At 41.0% G+C, this 26,197-nt stretch overlaps 1 protein-coding gene across 1 annotated transcript in view; it reads right to left on the bottom strand.

Annotated features, from left to right (window-relative positions):
- Window positions 1–227: 227 nt before the first annotated feature.
- The window catches only part of LOC126474863 (AP-2 complex subunit mu), a 44,725-nt gene continuing 18,755 nt past the window's right edge, over window positions 228–26,197 (bottom strand). Inside the window, exons 5-8 of the mRNA XM_050102343.1 lie at window positions 23,656–23,926; window positions 21,245–21,478; window positions 921–1,032; window positions 228–839 (exon numbers count right to left, since the gene is read on the bottom strand). Coding sequence (XP_049958300.1) covers window positions 705–839; window positions 921–1,032; window positions 21,245–21,478; window positions 23,656–23,926 — 752 coding nt within the window. The 3' untranslated portion in view covers window positions 228–704. The remainder of the gene's footprint in view (window positions 840–920; window positions 1,033–21,244; window positions 21,479–23,655; window positions 23,927–26,197) is intronic.

Genomic DNA, 26,197 nt, shown 5'->3' with positions numbered 1-26,197 from the left:
CTTGTGAATCTTTAGTATGGTTCTTGTGTACCACCATACATTCCATCATTTTATTTCATTTAACTATCACTTATTTCCCATGTCTTCTTTTCTATAAAAGTAGTTTCTTTTTTATTTATGGTACAATGTTTTATGCCATTTTCAGATCTGTGATATCTGCACCACACACAATACTTTAAGGAGAATTCACAATAACATGTACTATTAACATTAATTAAGAACACATGTAACATAACAAACACTTTAATCTTTGAGCCAGTAACAAAGTGAAAGGTTCGAAACCATTCGGACTATAGGCTCAAACTTCACACACATACAGTACATAGATTCCATCTATTTATAATGGTATACAAAAATGGCAACAATACATAGTATGAGTATTTCATTTTAGTCCATCCATATTATTTATACAGCTTACTTTCACTACTATTCCTAAGCATTTACCCCCACAGCAAGAATTCTGAATTCACTAAAGCATAATCAAGCAAGAAAGCTTAGGTGCTAAAACATATTTGACGTAACAATAGCAGATCATATACAATGTTAGAACAGAATCAACATTTTCACTTTTTACTGATAGCAGTACTAAATACAATTCTGATTTTTCTGTAGGTTTATCCATAATATATTTCAGAATATCACTTATGGAATGTATTATATATTAAATTTATTCCACTAATCATTTGAGAAATTTAATGATAATTTTAGCACCGTGTTTCATACAGGCCACTGCGGCCAATGTATCTAACCCATTTTATAACATCATGGTCTGAATAATTCAGCTTTGGTTCAAACACTTTCAAGTACCGAACTTTGAAGCCAGAAGGAGCAAATGGGACCTGAAAATGAAGACAAATAAGTAACTAGAAGGAAACTTAAATAACTTCTTGTTAATTATGATTTGTATATAAACACAATACCTCAAAATTCATGGATATAGGTGGTCTTGTCCACTTCTTTTTTGTGTCAGTTTCAAGAAGTTCTATTTCTGCAGATAACTGTGTTTCTTTCATACCTGCCATTCTCTTGATCCTTAAAAGGAGAAAACATGAAATACTTTAGCAAGTCTTGACAGATAAAAAGAAAAAGCTTGACTCTACACAGTGGTAACAAGACACACAAGCATGTAAATTCCTTTCACATTATGGAGGGTATCATTCTGTACTGAGAGGAATGTGTAACCATGCTATGAGGAAATTTAATTTTGTTTACAAATAAATGTTCTGCTTCACAGCAAGATTTTGCCAATGTTGGCCACAGAACATAATAACGGACTGTTGTTCAAGTCCTCCCATTTCCTTTTCAGCAATTTCTCTTCTTCAGGTAACCAACATTTATGTCTTAAATCAAATAGTGCATTCTAAAGAAATGTTTTAGAACCACAAATCATCTATTTTTTTCCTTTTTCCAATATTAAGTGACAAGCCACTGATCTTCATCTGTACTGTGATAACAGTTCACAATGTGAAGTTTCTTGAGATTCAGGCATTTATTATGGATGCAGTTTACCTTAACTCTTGTAAAAACAACAACTACCACTTAGTCAATTTATAACAATTGACTAAGTTCTACCTTTTTCAACGTTAGAGATCACTGTCTTAACATCACTGATAAGTTCACAGTTTTTGTTTTCAATAACATGAATTGTTAAGACAATACTTTCTTATATTCACAACCCGAAACTGCCTTCTATGATATTCTTCTCGACATAAAACTTTTCCTTTTTCCTCCTCTTCATAACCAGGCCCTTATAATCAAGTTTCTCATTTTTACAACTGTGAAGTTCTTACATTAGTTGTAGTACATAAATAATAAATGGTTCTCATCGCAACTTTAATTACTTGGTACCTTTTCTAGTGTCCTGATCATGTCTAATTTGAAGTATTGTAATATCATTCAAATTCTCTCTAAACATAGCACTGCTTCTCATAGTTCTCAGATATCACTTAAGCTCTCTTTACCCACAGTGTTGGTTTGAACACTAAACTGCTTCAATAACCATAGTCATGTGACAGGTGATGTGCACTATACTTAATCCAGCCTTCTAACTGACCGACCCATACAGTTTTCAAGGACATAATGTTAAACGAGGGCTCTGAACTGATTTAAGAAAAATGTCCTGAGTAATTATGGTCATCAATCAGGACTAGCTTGATGCAGGCTATCACTATTTCCTCTCCTGTTCTAATCTTTTCATCTTAATCATAGTATCTAACACACAACATCTTCAATAATTTGCAAAATAAGAGAAAGTCAATCACATTCTTATAGCAGACTGATGTTTGGAGAGAGAGAGAGAGAGAGAGAGAGAGAGAGAGAGAGAGAGAGAGAAGTGTCACTTTTGAGCTCTCTGGCTCTTCTAATAGGAAATGCACTCATTCCCACACAATCACATGTACACACAAATGCAGACTATCAGAACGACACCGATTACAGATGATCAATTACACAGGTCTGCAAAAACATTTTTGGAAGTTGTTTGAAATTTGGTAATTGACTTATGTACTTTTCAGTGCCAATTTCAAAAATGCAATCCATTTTTTTCTATCACGTCATACTTTATCACAAAAAAGGGAGTGTTTTAGGGTATAACAACAATATTTAAGCAATTTATCACATTTTTTCCAATGTTATAAAATTTTATTTTATTTATAAATCATGTTCTAAACTACATTTCCAGTATACTTCCATTTCTCTTTAAGCTCAGAAATCACTATAACAACGCTTTCACTTTCTGCCGAAGCTTCTTTTATTGCTTTTCCAGCTGTGGACACATTGAGGATCATCTCTTTTTATCATCCAGCAGTAGTCCGCTATCATGTTGACATTCAATCTTCCTTGATATCTTTTTTCCATTTCTTTGATGTCTTGGTGGAATCTTTCCCTCTGCTCTTCACTTACATCACCAAGGTTTGCAGGGAAGTAGTCAAGATGCGGAGAAAATGAACTTTAATGATCATGTTACAGCCCAGCATCTTAAAGTTGTCGAGCAAGTCTGCCATGAACGTCTTTTAGTTTGGATCTCTTGTTTCCTAGGAATACAGTAACAACTAATTTAAAAGATGTCCATGCTGCCTTTTCTTTTGTTTCCATTTTGTCCACGAAGCTGGGATATGTCAGTTTTCTGTCTGGTCCAACAAAAATTCCTTCCTTTAGCTTTGCCTCAGATAAACCAGGAAATTGCCCACAAAGATATCTGAATCACTCCCCTTCTTTTGGCAATGCCTTAAATTGTTTCATCAGCCCCAACTTATTGCGAAGTGGTGGACGTAACACCTTTTTGGGATCCACGAGGCTTTTCCTCTCAACATTTTTAACCCCTACCAGTAAGGTTTTTCTTATGGGCCAAGCTTTTTTTATGTAGTATTGCTTTGTCTCTACTGTCCCATTCACAGAGAAAGCAAGGGAACTTTGTATAGCCACTTTGTTGACCAAGCAGCATTGAAATCACTTTTAAATCACCACCTAGTGTCCATTTGTGGTCTGAATAGCAGTGGTTGCTTAAAACCAGTTCAAAGTTTTCGTAACATTCTTTTAAGTGAACCGAGTGTCCAACTGGTATAGAAGTATACTCATTGCCATTGTGTAGAAGTAATGCTTTAAGGCTTCTTTTTGAAGAATCAATAAAAAGTCTCCACTCATCACGAGTGTATTCTATTTTGAAACGTGCCATAAGTCCAGGAACATCACTGCAAAACACCAGGTCACCTTCTTGAGAAAAGAAAGATACAAACTCCTTTTCCCACAATCGATACCAAGAAAAGGATGTTCCCAGAGCCAACATAAGTTCATCTTTCAATCTAGATCCTAAAACCTCTGCAGATTCTTTAGAAAGGCCTAGGTCTCTCTAACTAAATTGTTCAGTTCAGATTGTGAGAATGGAATGGGACTGGTTGTGCTAGGATCGTAGCAATCTCTGTCTCCTTCACAATCACCTTGCTGAGCCAATGGCTCGTGATCATCTATATCATCCAAAGACTGGAGGAGAAAGTATTGGTACGGTCCACGAGGAACAGGGCGAATGGCTGACTGAATGTTAGGGTAAGAAATTCCTTTTTGTTTTTCAAATTGAAACCTCGTACGTTGCAAGAACAAAAATAACTGTCATCACTATGATTTTGGGCTCCATTGGTATTCCAAAACATAAGGACTGCTTTTTACGTTGACACCATTGCCTTGGTTCTTCAACACACACTGAACAAACTGTGTGGGGGGCCAAGGCTTATCTTTATTGCCTAACTTTATACCAAAATAGGCGAAATATACTTCAACAAAATCTGAAATGTTTCTTTGTTGCTTTTTAATGGTATAGTTACCACAAATGTAGCAGAAGCAATCTGGCAAGTTTATACGTCCTCTGGTAGCCACTGTCCATTGTCAATAAAAAACTTCACAACACAAGAAAACAGTCACTACTTTAAAGCACTAGTAACAACAACACATGAACAGCACAGAGTGAAGAGGTACTGTGAACTGAAGGACCATAGCAGAAGCTCACTGCTTGATTATGGCGGGGGAAGGGACAGCGTGACAGACAGGCATCGACATGAAAATACTGCTGGTTTCTCCTAATTACTCTTTATTTTACATATATCTAGTATAAAAATGACTAAATAACATTTTATGCAGATCCTAAAAACCAAAATTCAAACTCACTAGAGTGCTAATCCTTCACCTACACATCAACACAGCCAATGAACACACCCGTCAACTCCTATCCCTAATCAAAGTCCTCAATCTTTCCTCTCCCACATCCACACTGACTGTTCAGAGCATCCTCCTACAGGACAATCGCAAAATAGAACAGCATGCCACCCTCCACCTCAAACTATCTAATCTCCTGGTTTCCCATATCTGGAAAGGCAACTCACTCACCCTCCACAACCTTTCCAACAAACCTCAACCTCCTCTCATTGCACACAGACCCAGTCTCTCCCATCTACTCAATATCCCACTTCCAGCTCCACTCCCCCCAAAACCTCAAAACTCTAGTCATCACAATCTGGAGCCACAACACCCCAATTCAGTAGTTAACCTTTCCTCCAAACCTCTCTCCCAATCCAAAACCTCTGTCCTATCCAAAGGCCTCACCTCCAGCCCTACTCCCAGATTCAACCAAACAGTCCTCGTCAAAGATTTACTGACCTACACTCATAGTCTCTGCTGGAAATATCACTTTGCCACGAAGAAAAATAATCCTAATCCTACTCCTAATGATCCAACTCCCAAGACACTATCCAAATTGAACCCTGCCTGAAACAGTTCCGTCCTCCGTCACAGCAGGACCCACCTCTTCCTCAAAATCACCCTCTCCAAACCTTCCAGGAATTTCTCACTTCCAGCCTTGCATCTCAATCTTTCTCGGAAAACCTTAATCCTACTCCAACATCACTACAGCTGAAGCCCAGGCTATCCGTGATCTGAAGGCTGACCGATCCCTCGTCATTCTTCCGGCTGACAAGGGTTCTACATCTACATCTACATTTATACCCCACAAGCCACCCAACGGTGTGTGGCAGAGGGCACTTTACGTGCCACTGTCATTACCTCCATTTTCTGTTCCAGTCGCGTATGGTTTGCGGGAAGAATGATTGTCTGAAAGCCTCCATGCGCTCTCGAATCTCTCTAATTTTACATTCGTGATCTCCTCGGGAGGTATAAGTAGGGGGAAGCAATCTATTCAATACCTCATCCAGAAACGCACCCTCTCGAAACCTGGCGAGCAAGCTACACCGCGATGCAGAGCGCCTCTCTTGCAGAGTCCGCCACTTGAGTTTGCTAAACATCTCCATAACGCTATCACACTTACCAAGTAACCCTGTGACGAAATATGCCGCTCTTCTTTGGCAACCCGACCTGGCACGGATCCCACACTGAGAGTAATACTTAAGTATAGGTCGAACGAGTGTTTTGTAAGCCACCTCCTTTGTTGATGGAGTACATCTTCTAAGGACTCTCCCAATGGAACTCAACCTGGCCTTACCAAAAATTAATTTTATATGATCATTCCACTTCAAATCGTTCCGCAGGCATGCTCCCAGATATTTTACAGAAGTAACTGCTACCAGTGTTTGTTCCGCTATCATATAATCATACAATAAAGGATCCTTCTTTCTATGTATTCGCAATACATTACATTTGTCTATGTTAAGGGTCAGTTGCCACTCCCTGCACCAAGTGCCTATCCGCTGCAGATCTTCCTGCATTTCGCTACAATTTTCTAATGCTGCAACTTCTCTGTATACTACAGCATCATCCGCGAAAAGCCGTGGTACTTGATCGTCGGGAGTATGTGGCTGAGGGACTGCATCAGCTTTCAGACAACATTACATACAAAGTGTGCCAAGGTAATCCCATTCCTGATGTCCAGGCGGAGCTTCAAGGAATCCTTAGGCCCCCTACAAAACCTTTCACCTGACTCCATCAACCTTCTAACCCCACCGACACCCCGCACCCCTACCTTCTACCTACTTCCAAAATTTCACAAACCCAAACATCCCGGCCGCCCCAATGTAGCTGGTTACCAAGCCCCCACAGAACATATCTCTGCCTACACAGATCAACACCTTCAACCGAATACATGCAGTCTCCCATCCTTCATCAAAGACACCAACCACTTTCTCGAACGCCTGGAATCATTACCCAATCTGTTACCCCGGAAACCATCCTTGTAACCATTGATGCCACTTCCTTATACACAAATACCCCGGACGTCCAGGGCCTCGCTGCGATGGAGCACTTCCTTTCACGCCGATCACCTGCTACCCTACCTAAAACCTCTTTCCTCATTACCTTAGCCAGCTTCATCCTAACCCACAACTTCTTCACTTTTGAAGGCCAGACATACCAACAAATAAAGGGAACAGCCATGGGTACCAGGATGGCCTCCTCGTACAACAACCTATTTATGGGTCGCTTAGAGGAAGCCTTCTTGGTTACCCAAGCCAGCCAACCCAAAGTTTGGTACAGATTTATTGATGACGTCTTCATGATCTGGACTCACAGTGAAGAAGAACTCCAGAATTTCCTCTCCAACCTCAACTCCTTTGGTTCCATCAGATTTACCTGGTCCTACTCCAAATCCCATGCCACTTTCCTCGACGTTGACCTCCATCTGTCCAATGGCCAGCTTCACACATCCGTCCACTTCAAACACACTAACAAGCAACAGTACCTCCATTATGACAGCTGCCACCCATTCCATGTCAAACGGTCAGTTCCCTACAGCTAAGGTCTTTGTGGCAAACGAATCTGCTCCAGTCCTGAATCCCTGAACCATTACACCAAAAACCTGAAAACAGCTTTCGCATCCCGCAACTACCCTCCTGACCTGGTACAGGAGCAAATAGCTAGAGCCACTTCCTCATCCCCTCAAACCCACAACCTCCCACAGAAAAACCCCAAAAATGCCCCACTTGTGACAGGATACTTTCCGGGACTGGATCCGACACTGAATTTTGCTCTCCAGCAGGGATACAACTTCCTCAAATCCTGCCCTGAAATGAGATCCATCCTTCATGAAATCCTCCCCACTCCACCAAGAGTGTCTTTCCACCGTCCACCTAGCCTTCATAACCTCTTGGTTCATCCCTATGAAATCCCCAAACCACCTTCCCTACCCTTGTAACCACCCCCAGTGTAAGACCTGTCCCATGCACCCTACCACCACCACCACCACCACCACCACCACCACCACCACCACCACCTACTCCAGTCCTGTAACCCGGAAGGTTTACATGATCAAAGGCAGAGCCACGTGTGAAATCACCCACTTGATTTACCAACTGACATGCCGACACTGTGAAGCCTTCTATGTGGGAATGACCAGCAACAAACTGTCCATTCGCATGAACGGACACAGGCAGACAGTGTTTGTTGGTAATGAGGATCACCCTGTGGCTAAACATGCCTTGGTGCACGGCCAGCACATCTTGGCACAGTGTTACACCGTCAGGGTTATCTGGATACTTCCCACTGACACCAACATATCAGAACTCCAGATGGTTGGCTGGTTTGGGTTTAAGGGACCAAACAGCAAGGTCATCAGTCCCTTGTTTCAAATGTGGTCCATTTTGATATTGTGACATCTCAGAGAAGTCAGAACAATAAAAGGGAAAAGGCTAAAAAAATGTAAAAGGGCAGTAATGTTGTCAATGGTAAAAACAAAATGAGGTAAGTCAGCAAGAGAGCGAACCCAACGCTATGCTGAAGCAGCAGAGGAAAAAGACCACCTGCGATTTAAAAGATGCAACCGCTAGAATGTAAAAGTACGTATGGGAAAAGAAGACTAACCAATCCTTAAAAAAAGATAAAAAAGAGTAAAAGGGGAAGAAAAGAGGATCTCTGTCAGGGAGGGGAGTCAGGAATCTCCCAACACGGCTTACAGTGGGAGATACCCCAACACTCACCGCCCTGCCCCAACACCAGAGAGAGATTAAAAACCTTAAAAGTGAGAATAAAAACCACTTTCCCGGAGGAAACCGAGAACCAGGGTGACCATCTGGGAATCGTCAACCAACATCAAAGGTAAAGTGCGGGGGAGTCTGTACTTAGCACGCAGAGCCAAAAGAAGGGGACATTCAACCAAAATGTTGGCTGCTGACTGGAAGGCTCCACAACCACAAAGTGGGGATGGCTGATCACGCAAAAGAAAACCATGGGTCAGCCTGGTATGGCCAATGCGGAGACGACAAAGTGTGGTCGAGTCCTTTCAGGAGAGGTGAAAGGAAGAACGCCACGGGCCTGGTGTCACCTTAATCACACAAAGTTTATTAGACTGGAAGTAGCCTCCCAAGAGTTGGCCCATGATTGTGCGAAATGGGATTTGATGTGAAGCCGTAAATCCACTGCAGGTGGGGTTACAGAAAATGGGTGGTAAGTGACCACTCCCCCAGCCAAACGATCAGCGAGCTCATTACCCGGCATACCCACGTGGCCAGGGACCCAAAGGGAGTCAACGGAACAAGCAGAACAAGCAGCACGGTGAATATCAGAGAGATGGTCATGGATGGCAGAGACCAAGGGATGGCGTGAAAAACACCAGTCAATAGCCAGAAGGCCACTCATTGAGTCTGTACACAACAAAACGCGATTGTGTTGGGACTGTCTAATACAGGTAAGAACCGGGAAATTGCCATCAATTGCGCAGTAAACACCCCACATGTAGGTGGCAGCAGATGATTTTCCTTTCCAACAGAGGACGTGAAAGCATACCCCACATGATCAGCAGATTTAGAGCCATCAGTGTAAAAAGCAACAGCATCCCGGAACTCCCATAAAATTCACCATCGGGGCGGGGGGGAAATCTTTTGGACCTCGGCGGAGACCCATCCGAATTCAAGGCTGAGGAACTAACCAAGGGGGGTTGGAGGGGAGGGAGCGAGGAAGACAGGACGAAGAAGGAAGCTGAAAATCACAGCAAAGAGATGCAAGGCAGAGCCCAACTGGTAAACTCGCCCGAGGGCGGGAATCAGGTGGGCGACATCCATGGTCTTGGAACAGGATAGAATAGGAAGGATGAATGGGAGAGGAACAGGCAGCGAGTGCATAAGACACCAGAAGCTGGGACCACCGAACAGAAAGGGGGGGGGGGATTCCAGCTTCAACCAGGAGACTATCAACAGGACTAGTAGGGAAGGCACCAGTGGCCAAGCGGATACCATGATGGTGGACTGGATCCAGTACGTGCAGTGTGGAAGGAGCAGGCGAACCATAAACTTTACAACCATAGTCCAAGCAAGACAAAACAAGAGCACGATAAAGACTGAGAAGGAGGGAGCGGTCAGCACCCCAAGAGGAGTGGGCAAGGAAGCGAAGGACATTGAGTTTATGGAAACATACTACCTTCGGAAGTCTGATATGGGGCAACCAAGTGAGCTTCTTGTCAAAAAGAAGACCCAGGAAACGAAACTGTGGGACCACAGGCAATCGTTGTGCATCAAGATAAAGCTCTGAAACAGGGTGGATCATAGTAAGGCAACAGAAGTGGACCACCCGTGATTTTAAAGGAGAGAATTTAAACCCGTGTGAGAGGGTCCATGCAGAGGCATGTCGTATAGCTCCCTGTAGCTGCCACTCTGCAGAGGCAATCGAAGAGGAACTAACCCAAATGCAGAAATCATCCACATACAGGTCAGGGGCGACCAAAGGACCGACAGAGGCCGCAAGACCATCGATAGCAATGAGGAAAAGAAGGACACTCAAGACAGAACCCTGTGGGATGCCCATCTCCTGGGTCCGTGGAGAACTAAAAACCGTACCAACCTGAACCCTGAATGACCGATGGAGCAGGAACTGGCGGATAAAATTCGAGAGTGGGCCCCGAACACCCCACTGATGAAGGGTAAGTAAGATGTGATGGTGCCAGGCCGTGTCACAGGCCTTGCGTTGGTCAAAAAATATTGCAACCAAATGGCGGCACTGCGAAAAAGCCTGCCGAACTGCGGATTCCAAGCGAAGTAAATGATCGATCAGAGACCGTCCCTCTCAGAAGCCACACTGGTAAGGGTACAATAGATCCTGACATTCGAGGACCCAATTGAGCCGATGGGCTACCATCTGTTCAAGTAACTTGCAAACAACATTTGTCAGACTAATTGGCCGATAGCTGTCAACAAATAGGGGGTTCTTACCAGGCTTAAGGACAGGAACCACAATGCTATCCCTCCACTGATAAGGGAAGTCACCCTGGAGCCAGATACGGTTAAACACCCGAAGATGATGTTGCCGTTGTGGAGCACTGAGATGTTGAAGCAGTTGGTTATGAATGGAGTCTGGGCCAGGGGCCGTATCATGAGAAGAAGAAAGTGCGGAAAGAAATTCCCATTCAGTAATAGGTTTGTTGTAAGATTCTGACTGACAAGAGGTAAAACATAAGGTGGAAGCTTCGGCCTGCTGTTTCCGGTGAAGGAAAGTAGCCGGATAGGAGGCTGATGCTGATGCCATTGCAAAATGGGTCACAAGAGTTCTGAGAGAATCAACAGGTCCATACAAAGGCCATCTGGGAGGTGAAGGCCTGGGAGGGCCTTGGAGAGAGCGAAGTGTAGCGCATACCCGTGACATAGGGACAGCAGAACCGAGGGAAGAAACAAATTGTTCCAAACATATCCGTTTGCTCTGTTTGATGGGGCTTTAGCACGAAGGTGCTTAAAGGTAATAAGGCTGGTAACGGATGGGTGCCTCGTAAGGTGTTGCTAAGCTCGACAGCGATCACGGATGGCAATGGTAATGGCTGTACTCCACCACGGGACTTGCCAGTGACGAAATGGTCCAGATGAGCGTGGCACAGCAAGGCTAGCAGCGCGGACAATCGCGTCAGACACATCACGTAGGACGTCATCAATACAACGCGACAAAGAGGGAGGAAACATGACCTGTGCAGTGTATAGAGGCCAATCGGAACGTTGGAAAGACCAACGAAGTAACCTGTCCATCGGGGAGCGGGAAAGGAGAGAGAGAATCAACGGGAAATGGTCACTATCACAAAGGTTGTCGTGTGGCGACCAGTGTAATGAAGGGAGGGGAGAGGGAGAAGAAAGAGAAAGATCAATGGCAGAACAGGTACCATGACCGGCACTGAAATGAGTAGGGCAGCCATCATTAAGAAGGCACAAGTCGTGGCCTGTAATAAAGTGATCTAAGAGAAGATGTCTTCTAGATGGAAATGCACTGCCCCACAAGGGGTGATGAGCATTAAAATCCCCGAGAAGGAGGAAGGGAGGAGGAAGTTGCTGAAGAAGGGCAGTTAAGGCAGCAGGTGTAAGAGTCTTGTCAGGAGGGAGATAAAGATTGCAAACCATGACCTCAGGGTCCTGGTGTACCCTAACAGCAACGGCTTCCAACGTAGTTTGAAGAGGAATCCACGTGCTAGTGATGTCTGTACGGATCAATGTACAAACGCCACCGAAGCCCACAGGGGTCTCACCCGATTTTGACAGAAAACACGGAACCAACAGAGGCTCAGTGAGTTATCAGTAAAATGAGATTCCTGTTGAACCACACAAGCTGCAGAGTAAGACGAAATAAGGGATTTCAATTCCGGAAGGTGACTGTAGTATCCATTACAATTCCATTGGATAACCACAGAACAAAGATTTAAACAGGGGTTGAACAGGCTAAAGCCAGTCATACCGCCGGGTCACCACCCGTCACCGACAAGGAGGGGGCGACATCCATGAATGACAGGTCAGAATCTGGTGGTGAAGCCGGGGATGGGACCTCTGGTGACACCAGAGGTTCTTTGTCCTGGGACTTACGTTTCTTCTTCTTTTCTGGTTGAGATCGAGGAGGGCTGTGTGGCATAAAGGAGCCAGCTGCAGCAAGATCGGGAACAGAGAGAGATCGGGCGACCCGGGGGCCTGACAGACTGCAGTTCTCGCGGTCGTCGCGTGGCAGCAGACCTTTGGCCTGGAAGGTGCCGGGAAGTGGCATCCCAGGAGGGGCACCCTTGACTGGCAGATGCCGAAGGAGTGGGACACTTCTCCGGCTGGGGAGGGGGAGCAGCACCTAGAGGAGAAGGTGTGGGAACCACAGGGGAGGGGCGGGGGGGGGGGGGGGAGAGGGGTCCGGGATTGGGGTAAGGAAGGGGGAGGAAGGGCTGAAGATGTAACTAAAGCATAACTAGACAACATGGACACAGGGTAAAGACGTGTGTAGTTCTTACAAGCCTCTGTGTAGGTTAAACGATCAAGGGACTTCTACTCCTGTATCTTCTTTTCCTTCTTATATACTGGGCAATATGGTGAACATGGAGAATGATTGCCATGTCAATTAACACACACAGGAGGGGGAACACAGGGACTCCCCTCATGGAGTGGACATCCACAGTCACCACAGAGACGGGCCTGTGAACAGCGGGAAGACTTGTCCAAAACACAAGCACTTAAAACACCTCATAGGAGGTGGGATGTACGGTTTCACATCACATCGATAAACCATAATCTTTAGTTTCTCAGGGAGGGTATCCCCTTCAAAGGCCAGGATAAAGGCACCAGTATCAATGTGATTGTCCTTAGGACCCTTCTGAACACGCCAAACAAAGTGAACACCCCGCCGTCCGAGATTGTCCAGAAATTCCTTATAAGTTTGAAGGATGAGGTCCCTGTGAAACATCACACCTTGAACCATATTGAGAGACTGGTGGGGGGGTAATGGACACAGGAATTGTGCCAAAATGGGTACAGGCACGAAGGGCCGCAGACTGGGCAGCTGAAGCAGTTTTGATCAGCAACTAACCCGACCGCATCTTGCTCAGGGAGTCCACTTTGCCGAACTTGTCTTCAATATGTTCCACAAAGAATAAAGGTTTGGTATTGGGGAAAGTATCCCCATCAGTCCTGGTGCAAACCAGATAGTGGGGGAAAGGTTTCACCCCTAACTGACTGACCTGACCCTCTTCCCAGGGGGTAGCCATGGAAGGGAAGGCCGAAGGGACAGGAGAAGCAGCACTAGAAAAATCAGTTCCACACAGAGAGAGACGGCTGTAGAAGAACGGCCAGAGTTCTGGACTCATAAGCGTTTCATTTGCATAGCGTCTGCCCTGATACCACCCACTCCGATCAGGGGCTCTTCTCACGGGCACCACCCAGCCACAGCAAGGGCCGTCTCGCACGGTGGCCATTGCCGGGAGTTCTGATGCTCGAGGATGACTAGCAACCACTTCAAGGCTTGCATGAGGAGGTCACAGCTCAGGTATCAGAAGTGTGATCCCTGTGTGTTCAGGGGGCTCAATCAAAAGGGTACATAGCGACCCCACTACATGGGCTGGCTACCGTGCTGGCCATGAAACCTAGCATCAGACAACGACGTGAAAGAAAAGGTGGAATGTACTAGGAGGGCACACATCGGAGACACTAGGTAAGGTGCTCTTCCCCAAATGGCTCACACTATGGAATAGAAATTTAGTAATGGAGGTCAAAACCCCAGAGGGGGACCAGGGACTGCCAAAAGGAGGAGGTGATTATGCAACAAAGCTAAATTGCAAAACCAACATAACCAGGAGGATAGCGGGGGCCAACATAATCTAGGACACCAAGAGAGGGAGAGGAGAGGGCGAGGGCTAAGGAGCAAGGAAAGGAAAGGAGGGGAAGGGGGAGGAAATGCAGCCCTGGAAAGAAGGAAGGCTGCAATAGCTCGGGGCCCCGTGCTCGCCACGCATATATCCACAAAAAGAGTTGTGGACCCCCGGGGGGGGGGGGCAGAACTCTGGAGATGGGAACTTGCCCTTCAATATATCCTCTCTTCCCGTTACCCACCAGGCCTCAACCTCTGCTAATTTCAAGTTGCCACCACTCGTACCTCACCTGTCATTCAACAACATCTTTGCCTCTGTACTTCAACACTGACTGACATCTCTGCCCAACCTCTTTGCATTTACATATGCCTGCCTGTGTCTGTATATGTGCAGATTGTGTGTGTGTGTGTGTGTGTGTGTGTGTGTGTGTGTGTGTGAGAGTGTGAGTGTGAGTGTGCGCGCGCGCATGCGTGCGCAAACGAGTGTATACCTGTCCTTTTTTCCCCCCTAAGATAAGTCTTTCCGCTCCCGGGAATGGAATGACTCCTTATCCTCTCCCGTAAAACCCACATCCTTTCGTCTTTCCCTCTCCTTCCCTCTTTCCTGATGAAGTAACCTTGGGCTGTGAAAGCTTGAAATTTGTGTGTATGTGTTTTTTTTATTGTGTCTATCAATGTACCATTACTTTTTCGTTTGATAAGTTAACAGTATCTTTTGTGTGTGTGTGTGTGTGTGTGTGTGTGTGTGTGTGTGTGTGTGTGTGTTTCATCAAGTTATGCTAATATTTTAATGTGTTAGTCTAGAAGTAAAACTGAACAAAAAAGTTCATATCAACATAGGTCCATAAATGTTTAGTTATGGAGTTACGGCAAATAAAAGATTTTGCCTGAAATTTAGCAACTTCTCTGATATGAAGCCACCACAAAACTGTACGAGGTTCAAGTAAAGCAATATTTCCATTTATTTTGTTGTTATTGGCCTGATGAATCTAAGAAAACATGTCCCACACTTTTATCTGCAGTAGTTTTCCAGAACATGCAGAGAAGCAAAGATTATTATAGAAGTAAATTTGTTTACTTTTACTTAAGAATGTAGAAATATTTATGTCATTGTTGGCAACCGTTCGTGAGTTGTTTCAGTAGTTTTCTAACCTTGAAACAAGTTAAGTTTTCTTTATTGTTCAGTGAAAGAACATAACAACAGCGTATTTAAGTGAAACCACATAGTAACTGTGATTATGAATGCAATAGACGAAATTAAGATCATCCCTATGAAACTGAAACGAGCAACAATATCTGTACATGATAGATTATATACGAAATAGGGATGCCTTTCAGATTTACACCAGAGGAATACACCAATATGGCGTTTATTTATGGCAACTGTGATGGTAATGCTATGGCTGCAATTAACGAATATCGGGTATGTTATCCAACTTCGAGGATTCTGAATGCATAAAACATTAGTGGAGTATTTTGAATTTTACAGGAGACAGGTTCTCTACCTAGTGTTCATAATCCGTACGAGTGATCGATACGTAAGGATGATGATGATGAGGATATTATGGATACTGTTCAATGAAGCCTGGGTACCAGTACACAACATATCTCTCAACGATTAGGCATTTCACAATCTAAGGTATGGTGTACACTCAAGTAAAGTAATCCGTATCATTATCATAAACTAAAAGTGCATCATTCACACCTGGGAGACCCTGCCCTTTGCTCGAAGTTGTGCATTTGGTTAAATACTAATTGGCAGTTACAGAGATACATTTACTGATGTGAGACAGTTTAGTCGAGATGATATAAACAATTTACGTAACAAGCACTTATGATCTGAAGCAAGCCCACATGCAACAGTGCAATGCAATTTCCAGCAGCAATTTAGCATAAATGTGTGGCGTGGTATCCTCAACACACACTTTATTCAACCATTCATTTTCCCAGGACATCTAACTGGTGAGACATACTTACAATTCCCTCAAGAAGAAACGCCCCACTTGCTCCAAGATGTTCCACTTGCTATGCAACTGCAAATGTATTTTCAACATAACGGCGTGCATCCACATTTCACTGACGCCATTACTACGCATTTAAATGGACGTGTTCCCAGAAATGGATTGGTCATGGTGCACACTTCTGTGGCCACCCAGATCACCTAATTTAACGCCAATGGATTTTTGTGTATGGGGATAGGTGAAAGACATAGTTTAAAAGGATAAAGTTAATACCCCCGAGGCATTACCCGCTCGCATTATGAATGCAATAGATGAAATTAAGATCATCCCTACGAAACAAACTAGCAACAATATCTGTACATACATGTGCATTTAAATGCAATGTACTTGGTCAAGACATCTTTGAACATTTATTGTGAATGTATTGTGAAATTGTATGTACATTGTACAACATCCTTAACACTGAGCTTTGTTTTTTTTCCAGTTTTACATTAATTCACATGTGCTATGGTATTAATAAGAGCAGAAGATCTGCACATTCATACAGTTTTAGTTAAAATTATTACCACCATTTTCCATAATTAAATTCTCTACAACTTCTGTTGCAAATTTTGTGCAATTGTTGAATTTAAAAAACAAATTGGGCAAAGTTGTAAATAAATTAAAATTTTACAAAATTACTTCTTTGCTTCTCTGGATGTTCTGGAAAACTACTGGAGATACACGTTTGGGACATGTTTTATTAGGTTCCCCAGATCAACAACAACAAAATAAATGGAAACTGTGCTTTACTTTAACCTCTTACGGTTTTGCATTGGCTTCATATTAGCGAAGTTGTTAAATTTAAGGCAAAATCTTACTAGCCATAACTCCGTAACAAAACATTTGCAGACCTATGTTTATATGAACTTTTTTCTTTAGTTGCACTTGTAGAATAACATATTAAAGTAATTGCATATCTTCATGAATCACCCTGTGTTTTCTTTTTTCTTTCTTTTTTTCCTTCTTTCTATCAGTACTCAGCAGTTTGTTGATTCCACCCAACAAGTCTGCTGACTATTCCTCTCATTCACAGATGATGGCAAATACAATGACAGTGTTTATTTTAATATTTGTCCAGCATGTTTAAGATGATAATTCAGGATCCACAATTGTCAATTACTGAATACAAGAAACAGCACCTGCTGCAATTTTAATTTTAATATGATGACAGGTTTCAGCCACGAAAGACATTTTCAAGTGGTTATGAGCTTAGTGTCAAGTAATGGGTGCTATTATTTTTTCAAGTTTTTATTTTTCTTTAATCTTGCTTCCATCATCAAGCATAATGTCAGAATCACCTTTCTTCCGTCCTTTATCTTTCCCAGTCAAACAGCTTAACAGGTAATAAATCAAAATTTTTCTGTTTTATTCTTCCATGCAGAACTCTTGTCTGAAAGTTTGCTGCATGAGCTATCAAACTGACTGTACAATAAGTCTCACATTTTTCTGCTCTGACCATCTTCCAGAATTATCAGCTGCAGCTATTTTTCAGGAGTGTGTAGATGATATTCTACCCTAATGCCAGTGCCATGTCTCGTTTCAGATTCTACACAATAACTTTAACAATGTTATGAGTGCCATTTCTTATAAGGGCTTCAGGGAGGAAATATCATTTATCCCTTTTGCCTATTTTAATACGTGGATCCTCATAACTCCCAAATTGACACCCATTTCTTTCTTCAAGTTACCAGCCAATTTTTACCCCTCATAGTGGCTCCCGATTAATCTTTCCGCCTATCCACACTACTCTGTTTAAAAAGAATAATTCCTTTAGCACTCTTGGCATTGATGCCTTTGCTTCTACTGTCATCAAATGTTCTTTTAACTTTTTTATATGGTGAATGTCTTTCTGATGATAATTTCATTACTTACACCTTCTTCCTACAGCCATTTTACTTTGCTTCCTTGCATTTCCAATCAGTATTACTCCATTTCTTAATATTTTCATATTTTCCTCTTATCAATCAACTGAAATATTTGTTGTGTTCCTTGCAATTTATCTGCTGTTACTTTTCTCATACGTTTATGTATCTATCCAACTTTATTGAGTACCCATTACAGATCTATCCATTTCTCCTCAATTTAGTTTTCCCCTATGCCATTAGTAATTGCTTTATGTACAGCCTCAGCAAACACTGAATGCACATCCTCAAATAACAATAATTTAGTATCCCACTTCCTTGTTAGCTCATTCTTCCCAAGTATTGTCCAACTTCACACAAATCTTCACAACTACTAAATAATATTCTGAATGTACATCTACTCCTCAGTATACTTTATAGCTAAATATCTGATTCTGAAGTATCTCTCACCATGATGTAATCTAGTTGGTATTTTGCTATGTCTCCTGGTCTTTTCCAGGTATGGTATATCTCCTCCTGTAATTTTTAACCACCTATTTGCTATTACTTGTTGAAATTTATTGCAGATCTGAAGAATATCTTCAGTTTACTCACATATTAACTATTTTTTTCTACTGTCTGCAATGCAGGCACTTGTATCTGAACAGTAGCTGTTGGCCCTTGTTTTATTTTCATTCTGGTGAGAAACCTGTTGCTGAACCATCCTCTCTTTGCCCTATGGTCCTATTCATAAACTACTCCTGTTACACATTTTCTGATCCACATGATATTTTTACCTTCCTTCCATTTCACTTCACTGGCCTCTTACTACATATAATTTCAGCAATTACATTCCATATTTTCGAATTTCTAACTTATCTAGTGCATTCAAACTCCTGACATTCCAAGTCCGAAAACTTGTTACACTTTCATTGGTTTTAAAAGCTTTTGCCATGGTCATCTTCCAACTGGCAGTGCCCATCCAGAATCACAAATTGGGGACTTGTGAGAAATTATTTGGTAATTTATGTATCATCAATGGTTTTGTGGACTTCAGTCTCATGACTAGTTCGGTACAGCTCTCTGCACTCCCCTATCCCGCTTACTGTAGTTAAGCCTTTGTCTCCTCTTACAATTTGCAACCCTTACACTTACTTCCATTATTTAAATGATTATTTTTGATGCCTGACAATGTGTCCTATCAATTGATCCCTTCTTTTAGTCAAACTTATGCCATAAAATCCTTTGCGTGCTATTTTGTAAGTACCTCCTAATTTCAAACACTTCTATTTTCTTTTTGTCTAGTACACTTTACATGTCTTTCACACAGTGATTTCCACTGTTTTCTGCATTCTGATGGTATTTATCATTATCAACTACCATCTTTAAAGGCAGTTTCCCACCTAATGGGTCAGAGGATATCTTTAATCTGCTCCTTCAATCCTTTTCATAAGGACACTGGCAGGACCTGATTCCTTAAAGAACAATGTAGGGAAAGAAAGATTGCTACTTACCATACAGAAGATCTGTTCAATTACAGACAGGCACAAATAAAACACAGTTGTTGGCTACAGCCTTCAGCAGCAAAAGAGAGAGACACACTGTACACACAAGCAACCAGCACCTCCGGTGTGCTTGCTTGTGTTTATGAATATTAGTATTTTAAACATAGCTGCACAACAGCAACGGTTCCACGTAATGAAGTTGTAAACAGCCAACCAGTTGCAAAGGATAAAGAATTCTTTACCTAGGTTTCAACAAATTTAAATTTGTCTTCTTCAGAAGGTGGCAATTTTACATTAGTATGGACTGATGTATCATGGCCGTTTTTACAAATGTCTGCATAGCTCCATTTGTCAAAATTAAAATACAGCCCTAAAAATAGGGTTTGTCACGTAAATATAAATTAGTACATGGATGTTGCAGAGCTCACAACGTGACAAACCCTATTTTTAGGGCTATATTTTAATTTTGACAAATGGATCTATGCAGACATTTGTAGAAACGGCGATGATACATCAGTCCATACTAATGTAAAATTTCCACCTTCTGAAGAAGATAAATTTAAATTTGTTGAAACCTAGGTAAAGATTCTTTATCCTTTGCAACTGGTCGGCTGTTTATAACTTTATTTATGAATATTGTGTGTGTGTGTGTGTGTGTGTGTGTGTGTGTGTGTGTGTGTGTGTGTGTGTGTGTGTGTGTTTCCCTTTTGCTGATGAAAGCTGAAGACAAAAACTTCAAGTAAGTGTCTTATTTGTGCCTGTCTGCAACTTAAAATGTCTTCTTTACAGGAAGTAGCAATCTATCTTTTCCTACATTGTTGACATTCCTATCTGGAGCTTCAACTGTGACTCCTTATACAGGAACCCTTGGCTGTTATAGCTAATTATTTTTATTAAAAGCTAGTTAAGTACCTAAAGTTTCCCTGGAATTTATTATTTCCAGTTCCCCCACTTCCTCCTTACCCCTCTCTGTCCACCTTCATCTGCCCCCTTTACCTGATATTTCCTCCCCCCCCCCCCCCTCTCTCTCTCTCTCTCTCTCTCTCTCTCTCTCTCTCTCTCTCTCCCCCCCCCCCTCCTTCCTTCCCTTTCTGTCGATCTCCTCCTTCCCTTACATCTCCTGAAATATCTATCATACAATGATATAATTGTGTAGGTACATTCAGCAGCATGTGTGGATACTATCAGATAAATGCATTGTGACTAGAGTAGCAAAGAAGTGATCAGTGTAATGTGATGCCTAATGTAACCGTTTTACTGCATGAACAGCAAAAATGTAGCAAATGATAAACCTTTTTCTTTTCATCATTATGTGGGGGATGTCAGTGAAAGTTTCATAAAGGTTTGAAGTTATTGCTAAGTTTATTGCAAGTTACTAAGTGCTCTCACTCTTTAGTAACATCTGAGTATTCATGCATGGTGTCCTACACTATTTTCACACACCCCCTCTTCCCCCAACCAACCCACTGATAGGTGGGGTTCTTAGTTTCACAGTCATTCTTCCCACAGTGTAAGTGATGTGTGCCAAGTTTGGTTGAAATCAGTCCACTGGTTTCGGAGGAGAAGTGGAACATACATATGTACATACATTTTTATAATAGGCATGAATATTTTTTTTCCTGATCCGATTTTGATGAATTATAGCCTATATAGTAATTCTGCCTACGCTGAAGTTACAATTGAAAACCTTATGGAAATCTGTCTAGCAGTTTTGGAGGTTAGCATGTTCAGACTGATGGACAACATTTTTACACATTTATTACTAATATAGATTGAAGCAGTTGATTGATTGACTCCAGACCAGAGCCAGAACCTTTGGATCAGTAGTTACAGTATTTATATTTTGTATTTTAGCATTCTTATGAACCAAAATTCTAACACTTACTTCCACACAATTGCATTTTCTGATGCTTTGTACTTAGCCTTCCCTTTCAGGCAAATTAACTGTACACCTGATGTATTCAGGGGTGTTGGGATTTTAACTTCAATCTTCTGACCCAGAAGGGAAGGTTTGAAGTTAGATTTCAGAACAACTTTCACTTCCATCTTTGTACGTCCCACTTCTCTCACAAGAGGAATAACTCTGAATGGCAATGAGATATCTTTTGTCGTACGGTACCTGAAAAGAACCACCAAACCAGTCAACAAACATATCTAAAGCAATTTTACACAAATAAATAAAAATATATTCATTAGTTTCACAAAAAAAGGGCACAATATAATCATGGCTTCATGAAACTTATTTATTTTAACTACAAAGTTTATTTTGTCGCGTTATTGAAGTACTATAATTAAGCTCATTAAAATATATTAAGATACTGTTAATACTCTTTCCAAAACAAATAATTTGCAGACTATGGAATATACCTTTTCCAAGTCAGTAGGGGAAGTTGCTAGAATAGTAATTTGATCCACAGTTTAATTTCAAGAGTATTTTTGTATACAATAATACTCATGAGGCACTTCACAAGTCAATGAGATAGGTATGAACATTAATGCGATTTTCTCAAGATTTCCGTACAGAATCTGGGGTACCAGTTTATTGTTTGGCTACCCCTGCGACAGGATATAATAAAATATGACAAGGTCACGACCATCCCCATATCACAGACAGTAAAGAAAACTTCTCAGTCTCAACTAAAACACAGTGAAATTGATTGCAATAGAATATTGCAAAACTGTCGTGCGCATGCGTGTGGGGTGGAGGGGAATAGCCCACCTGGAGATATGTATTGGTAGAGTTGGCTCTATCATAAGAAAACTTCATTACTACTTTGTAGAAAAGCTGCGTCCAGTAGTAGTGTGTGCATTGTGAAAGTTAAAAAATGATGCTAAAGATTTCCCCAGTGAGTGAAAGAAACAACACTATTGGCATATTATCTCTATAGGTGATTTCCACAAAACTGAGTTTATGTGGGCATTTTTTATAAACAATACAGCAGGAGGAAGACTTTAGTGCTGATAAGGGAATAAGTGCTTCCCAATGACATCCTTCTATAAAATATTCGAAGTATTTTTGCTATATTGAATTATAGAATAAAAATTCAAGCTTATGATGGTAACCTCCATCTTCAAGATGAAAAATGGACGTATTATGTTGCCAGAAATTGTATGACAACGTTGGTGTCTTTTGGAATGTAACTAACTTGACAAATTTCACTGGAGTCTTTATGTTGAGAAACTGCTAATGCCTCTTACAATAACTTCTTGTTTGTTATTTTTACACATTTCTGCATGTGTGGTACCTTTGATGGCATTTTGTAAAGAAAACATCTAGATTGCCCATTAAAGTTTCTTATTTATTACAAGATTTGGGATACTGCCATCCCTGGGGTTGGAAAGTGTGGAATTTTGAAAGAGAATGCTATGTCAGTACTAAAACCTATATCTATTCCATTAGGCATAGGTTTTAGTACTGACAAATCCTCTTCTGTTAATTCTAAGCTTTTGATATCTGATGACGGCAGTAGCTGAAATCTCGTAACAAAGAAAGGAGCTTTAGAGGTCCTTAAGGATAAATAAGTTTCGCATTTAGACCGAATGTCAAATACTGCGTTACTGGTATGAAAGTCAATCCATTAGAGATCCAATGCCCATACATTCACAGATGGTTTTAATTCACTTTTGTAAGAGGTTCTGCTTCATCATATTGAAAGTATAGACCTCTCTGACAAAATTGCATTGTTAGTTTTGTTACCCTAGTGGACAAACAAGACTGTAGTACATTAACACTAATACAGGTTATGATGTTTTGCATAAAGACTTTCTTACAAAATTTCACTGCACTCTCCTCTCTTGACCCTCTCAAATGTCCCTCTGTTTACACATTGAACTTCATCCTGGCATTACTACTCATTATGTAACTGCTGACAAACGCCTTACCCTCAATGGATAAAACTCTTGAGACAAAATATCTAGCAGAAAGAAGGACTGTCACAACTACAACACTGTTACTGTTAATAATAAATTTCACTCCCATAAAAACTGTAAACCATAGTAAACATACAGTTTCTGAAAGTCATCTTCCTGGTGGATCTATATACATATTGATGTTCACCACCACCACCACCACCACCACCACCACCACCACCACATCGCCGTCACCTAGAACAGTCACAATTATGACACCTACATAGAAAATACCAAAGTGGCATAAACTAGAAGAGCTTGCACCTTGCTGTGAGCCACAGGCCGTACACATGTTAAGTATGAGAAAGTGGCAAATATTTATGTGAAGCGTCCACTACATCATAAACCTGTAATAAATGAATATTGTGTATTTATCTTCAATTTTACCTCATCAGCTCAAATTCTCCGTCAGGTGGAATGAAGCTGATGGAATGTTCCGTCTCAAATTTTGATAGCTTCACACATTGATGAAACTGACAATCATCTATGACAACTACAGGCTTCCCTGAACGTGCTGGATCATCACCACCTGCAGTCAGACCCTTTCCTTTGGCTTCCATGACGATCTTATCATTGATCCCAAATTTACATTCTGGCATACCTGAGAGGTAAGATTTCATGACTACTTTACCAGCAACATGTGCTGACAGTACTTGACCTGTAAGAAATTTAACACACAAAAATCAACATTAATTACATGAATATAGTTTTGTATAATACTTCAAATCAGGTTTTTGTTTTACTAACAATCACAATCACATTTCCACTAATATCTTGTTAGCTGTGATTCCAGTAATATTAAAAATTTAGGAGGCAGCTATTGTGAGAGCACAATCAACAAATATTCAGCTGACAATTTCATTTGTGGACTTGACATTCACAGTTTTTTTTTTTTAGTATCAGCATTATTCACTATTCGTGACTGAAAAGTAACCTGAGAAGAAAGTTGCGGTGAAGTGCTTAATTTTTTTTTTTTTAACTAGCAAGAATGAGCCTAGTCATATGAAATTAATGCAGAGAATATGACAGATGTCTTGAAAAATTGTTTCTCTCTAGAAAATTTTGTGTTAAAATTTGGTAGTGCCATAGGGTTTGGACTGAGAAACTTCACTATGCATTAGGGAAACTGCAGCAGGACTCAATATTACATATTACTTTCAGGGAACAATTGCACCAATGAGGTGATTACATTAAGGCAGTACAATTTCAGTTACGACTACAATGCGTATACCTGATCAAGGGGAAAAAAAATTTGCTGGCTTTTCCAACTTCCCAGTCAAAAACACATTTTTTCCCTGGGTGAAAATAATACTTTTTCTCTATTAAATGACAATATACTTTCCCTTGGAGCTGTAGAAGTTATCAATCATTTGAATGGTCAAGGTTTTATACACTGGGGTATAACTTTCTGGCGCTTTAGGAAACTAAACACAGGGGGAAAAAAAAGTTTTGAAAAGTTCTTTGATGTGCAGCAACGTGTGTACTGCATATTTTATTATTATAAAAGTATAAATATAAATTTCACCAAATTCTGCATGGTAGCTTCCGAAACGCTGAAATTGAAATTGTGAGGTGGTTTTGTCAGCCAATCATAGCTCATGTCACATAGTCTAGCCAGCCAAAGACAGCACAACATAGGACAAGTTGTAGTCAGTCAACAGCAACATCACTTAAGTAATGTTAACCAATAAACAGGAAAAGTTAATGTTTTAAATTAATAAAAATACAGTACAGCTACAAGAAAAGCTAAGCTTTCACATATAATATTAGTCCTTTTATTGTGTGTTACCCTTAAGAAATATAAAAAAACAACTGTGTCAGTAAAATTTTAAATTAAGGCATAAAAAGCTGATATTCTGGAAGCTTCAAGTTTTGAAAGAGTCAGATGCTCCATAATTTATGAAAACCAGTGCACATTCCATATGTAACAATTTGTCTTCTGTAGAAGGAAATTTACTTGGAGGACAACGCATCTGAGACCACCATTTGCAGCCTTTATCTGTGACCTGTTAAAGAGTTGTGAACGTGAGTGACAGATCGCAGAAATCCACTGAATGCAGTATTGTCTAATCAGTCACCCGCCTTGACAATGTGATATTGCCTGTAATTGGTCGCTCGTCTTCATGCCCTACACATAAGTGATTTGCCAAGTAATTTCAAACAGTATCATAAATGTCACTTTCTCAAGAAGGTCCGCTATGAAAATTGAATTGCTATGTTTAGCAGCAGTTGCAGCTGATTTTTGTATCCCCAAGATTACTTTGGTGGTTTAGAATTATCTATAAAAACTGTTTTGAGATGAGGGCAAAAGAAATTTTTGAATAGAAACACTATCACCACCGCTATCAACTCCGTGCTGTTGATAATCGTGAAACCTAATTGTTCTTAAACTGTTTGCACTCATTTAACAATTTCCCAGCTTTAACATCGAGACAGCGATGTAGGTATGTCAAAATAGCCAATTTTGTAGATACATCATTGTGACTAAAGCCCAGGCTTACAAAACATAAATTTATAATAAATGAGAATTATAATTTATTGAACTTGTTTCGAAACTGTAGGTTACTTAAAAGAATTTATTACATTTTTTACCAACACTGAATGGGTTGTGTATATGTTTCCAATGTGCCAATATGATTCGTATTCTGTTTATTAGTCCTCAATTCCTTTTTATTCACGAGTCATAACTGAACTGCAAGTATTTACACAATTTACTTTATGCATGTACAGAGATGTCAATGCACTACTGATTACTGCAACTTGTTATAAACTGTAAGGAGGAGAGTTAAGATTGTATGAAATGACAAGGGATTTGAGTGAAAAAATGAAATGATCATGTGGCACTAATGGTTGGAAGCCCCACCTGGGGAAGTTCAGCCACCAAACTGCAAGTAATTTGAATTGACACCACACTAGGCAACTTGCATTT

This window comes from Schistocerca serialis, chromosome 4 (assembly GCF_023864345.2).
Source record: "Schistocerca serialis cubense isolate TAMUIC-IGC-003099 chromosome 4, iqSchSeri2.2, whole genome shotgun sequence".
Classification (NCBI taxonomy): domain Eukaryota; kingdom Metazoa; phylum Arthropoda; class Insecta; order Orthoptera; family Acrididae; genus Schistocerca; species Schistocerca serialis.
This window is presented reverse-complemented; position numbering and strand designations above follow the sequence as displayed.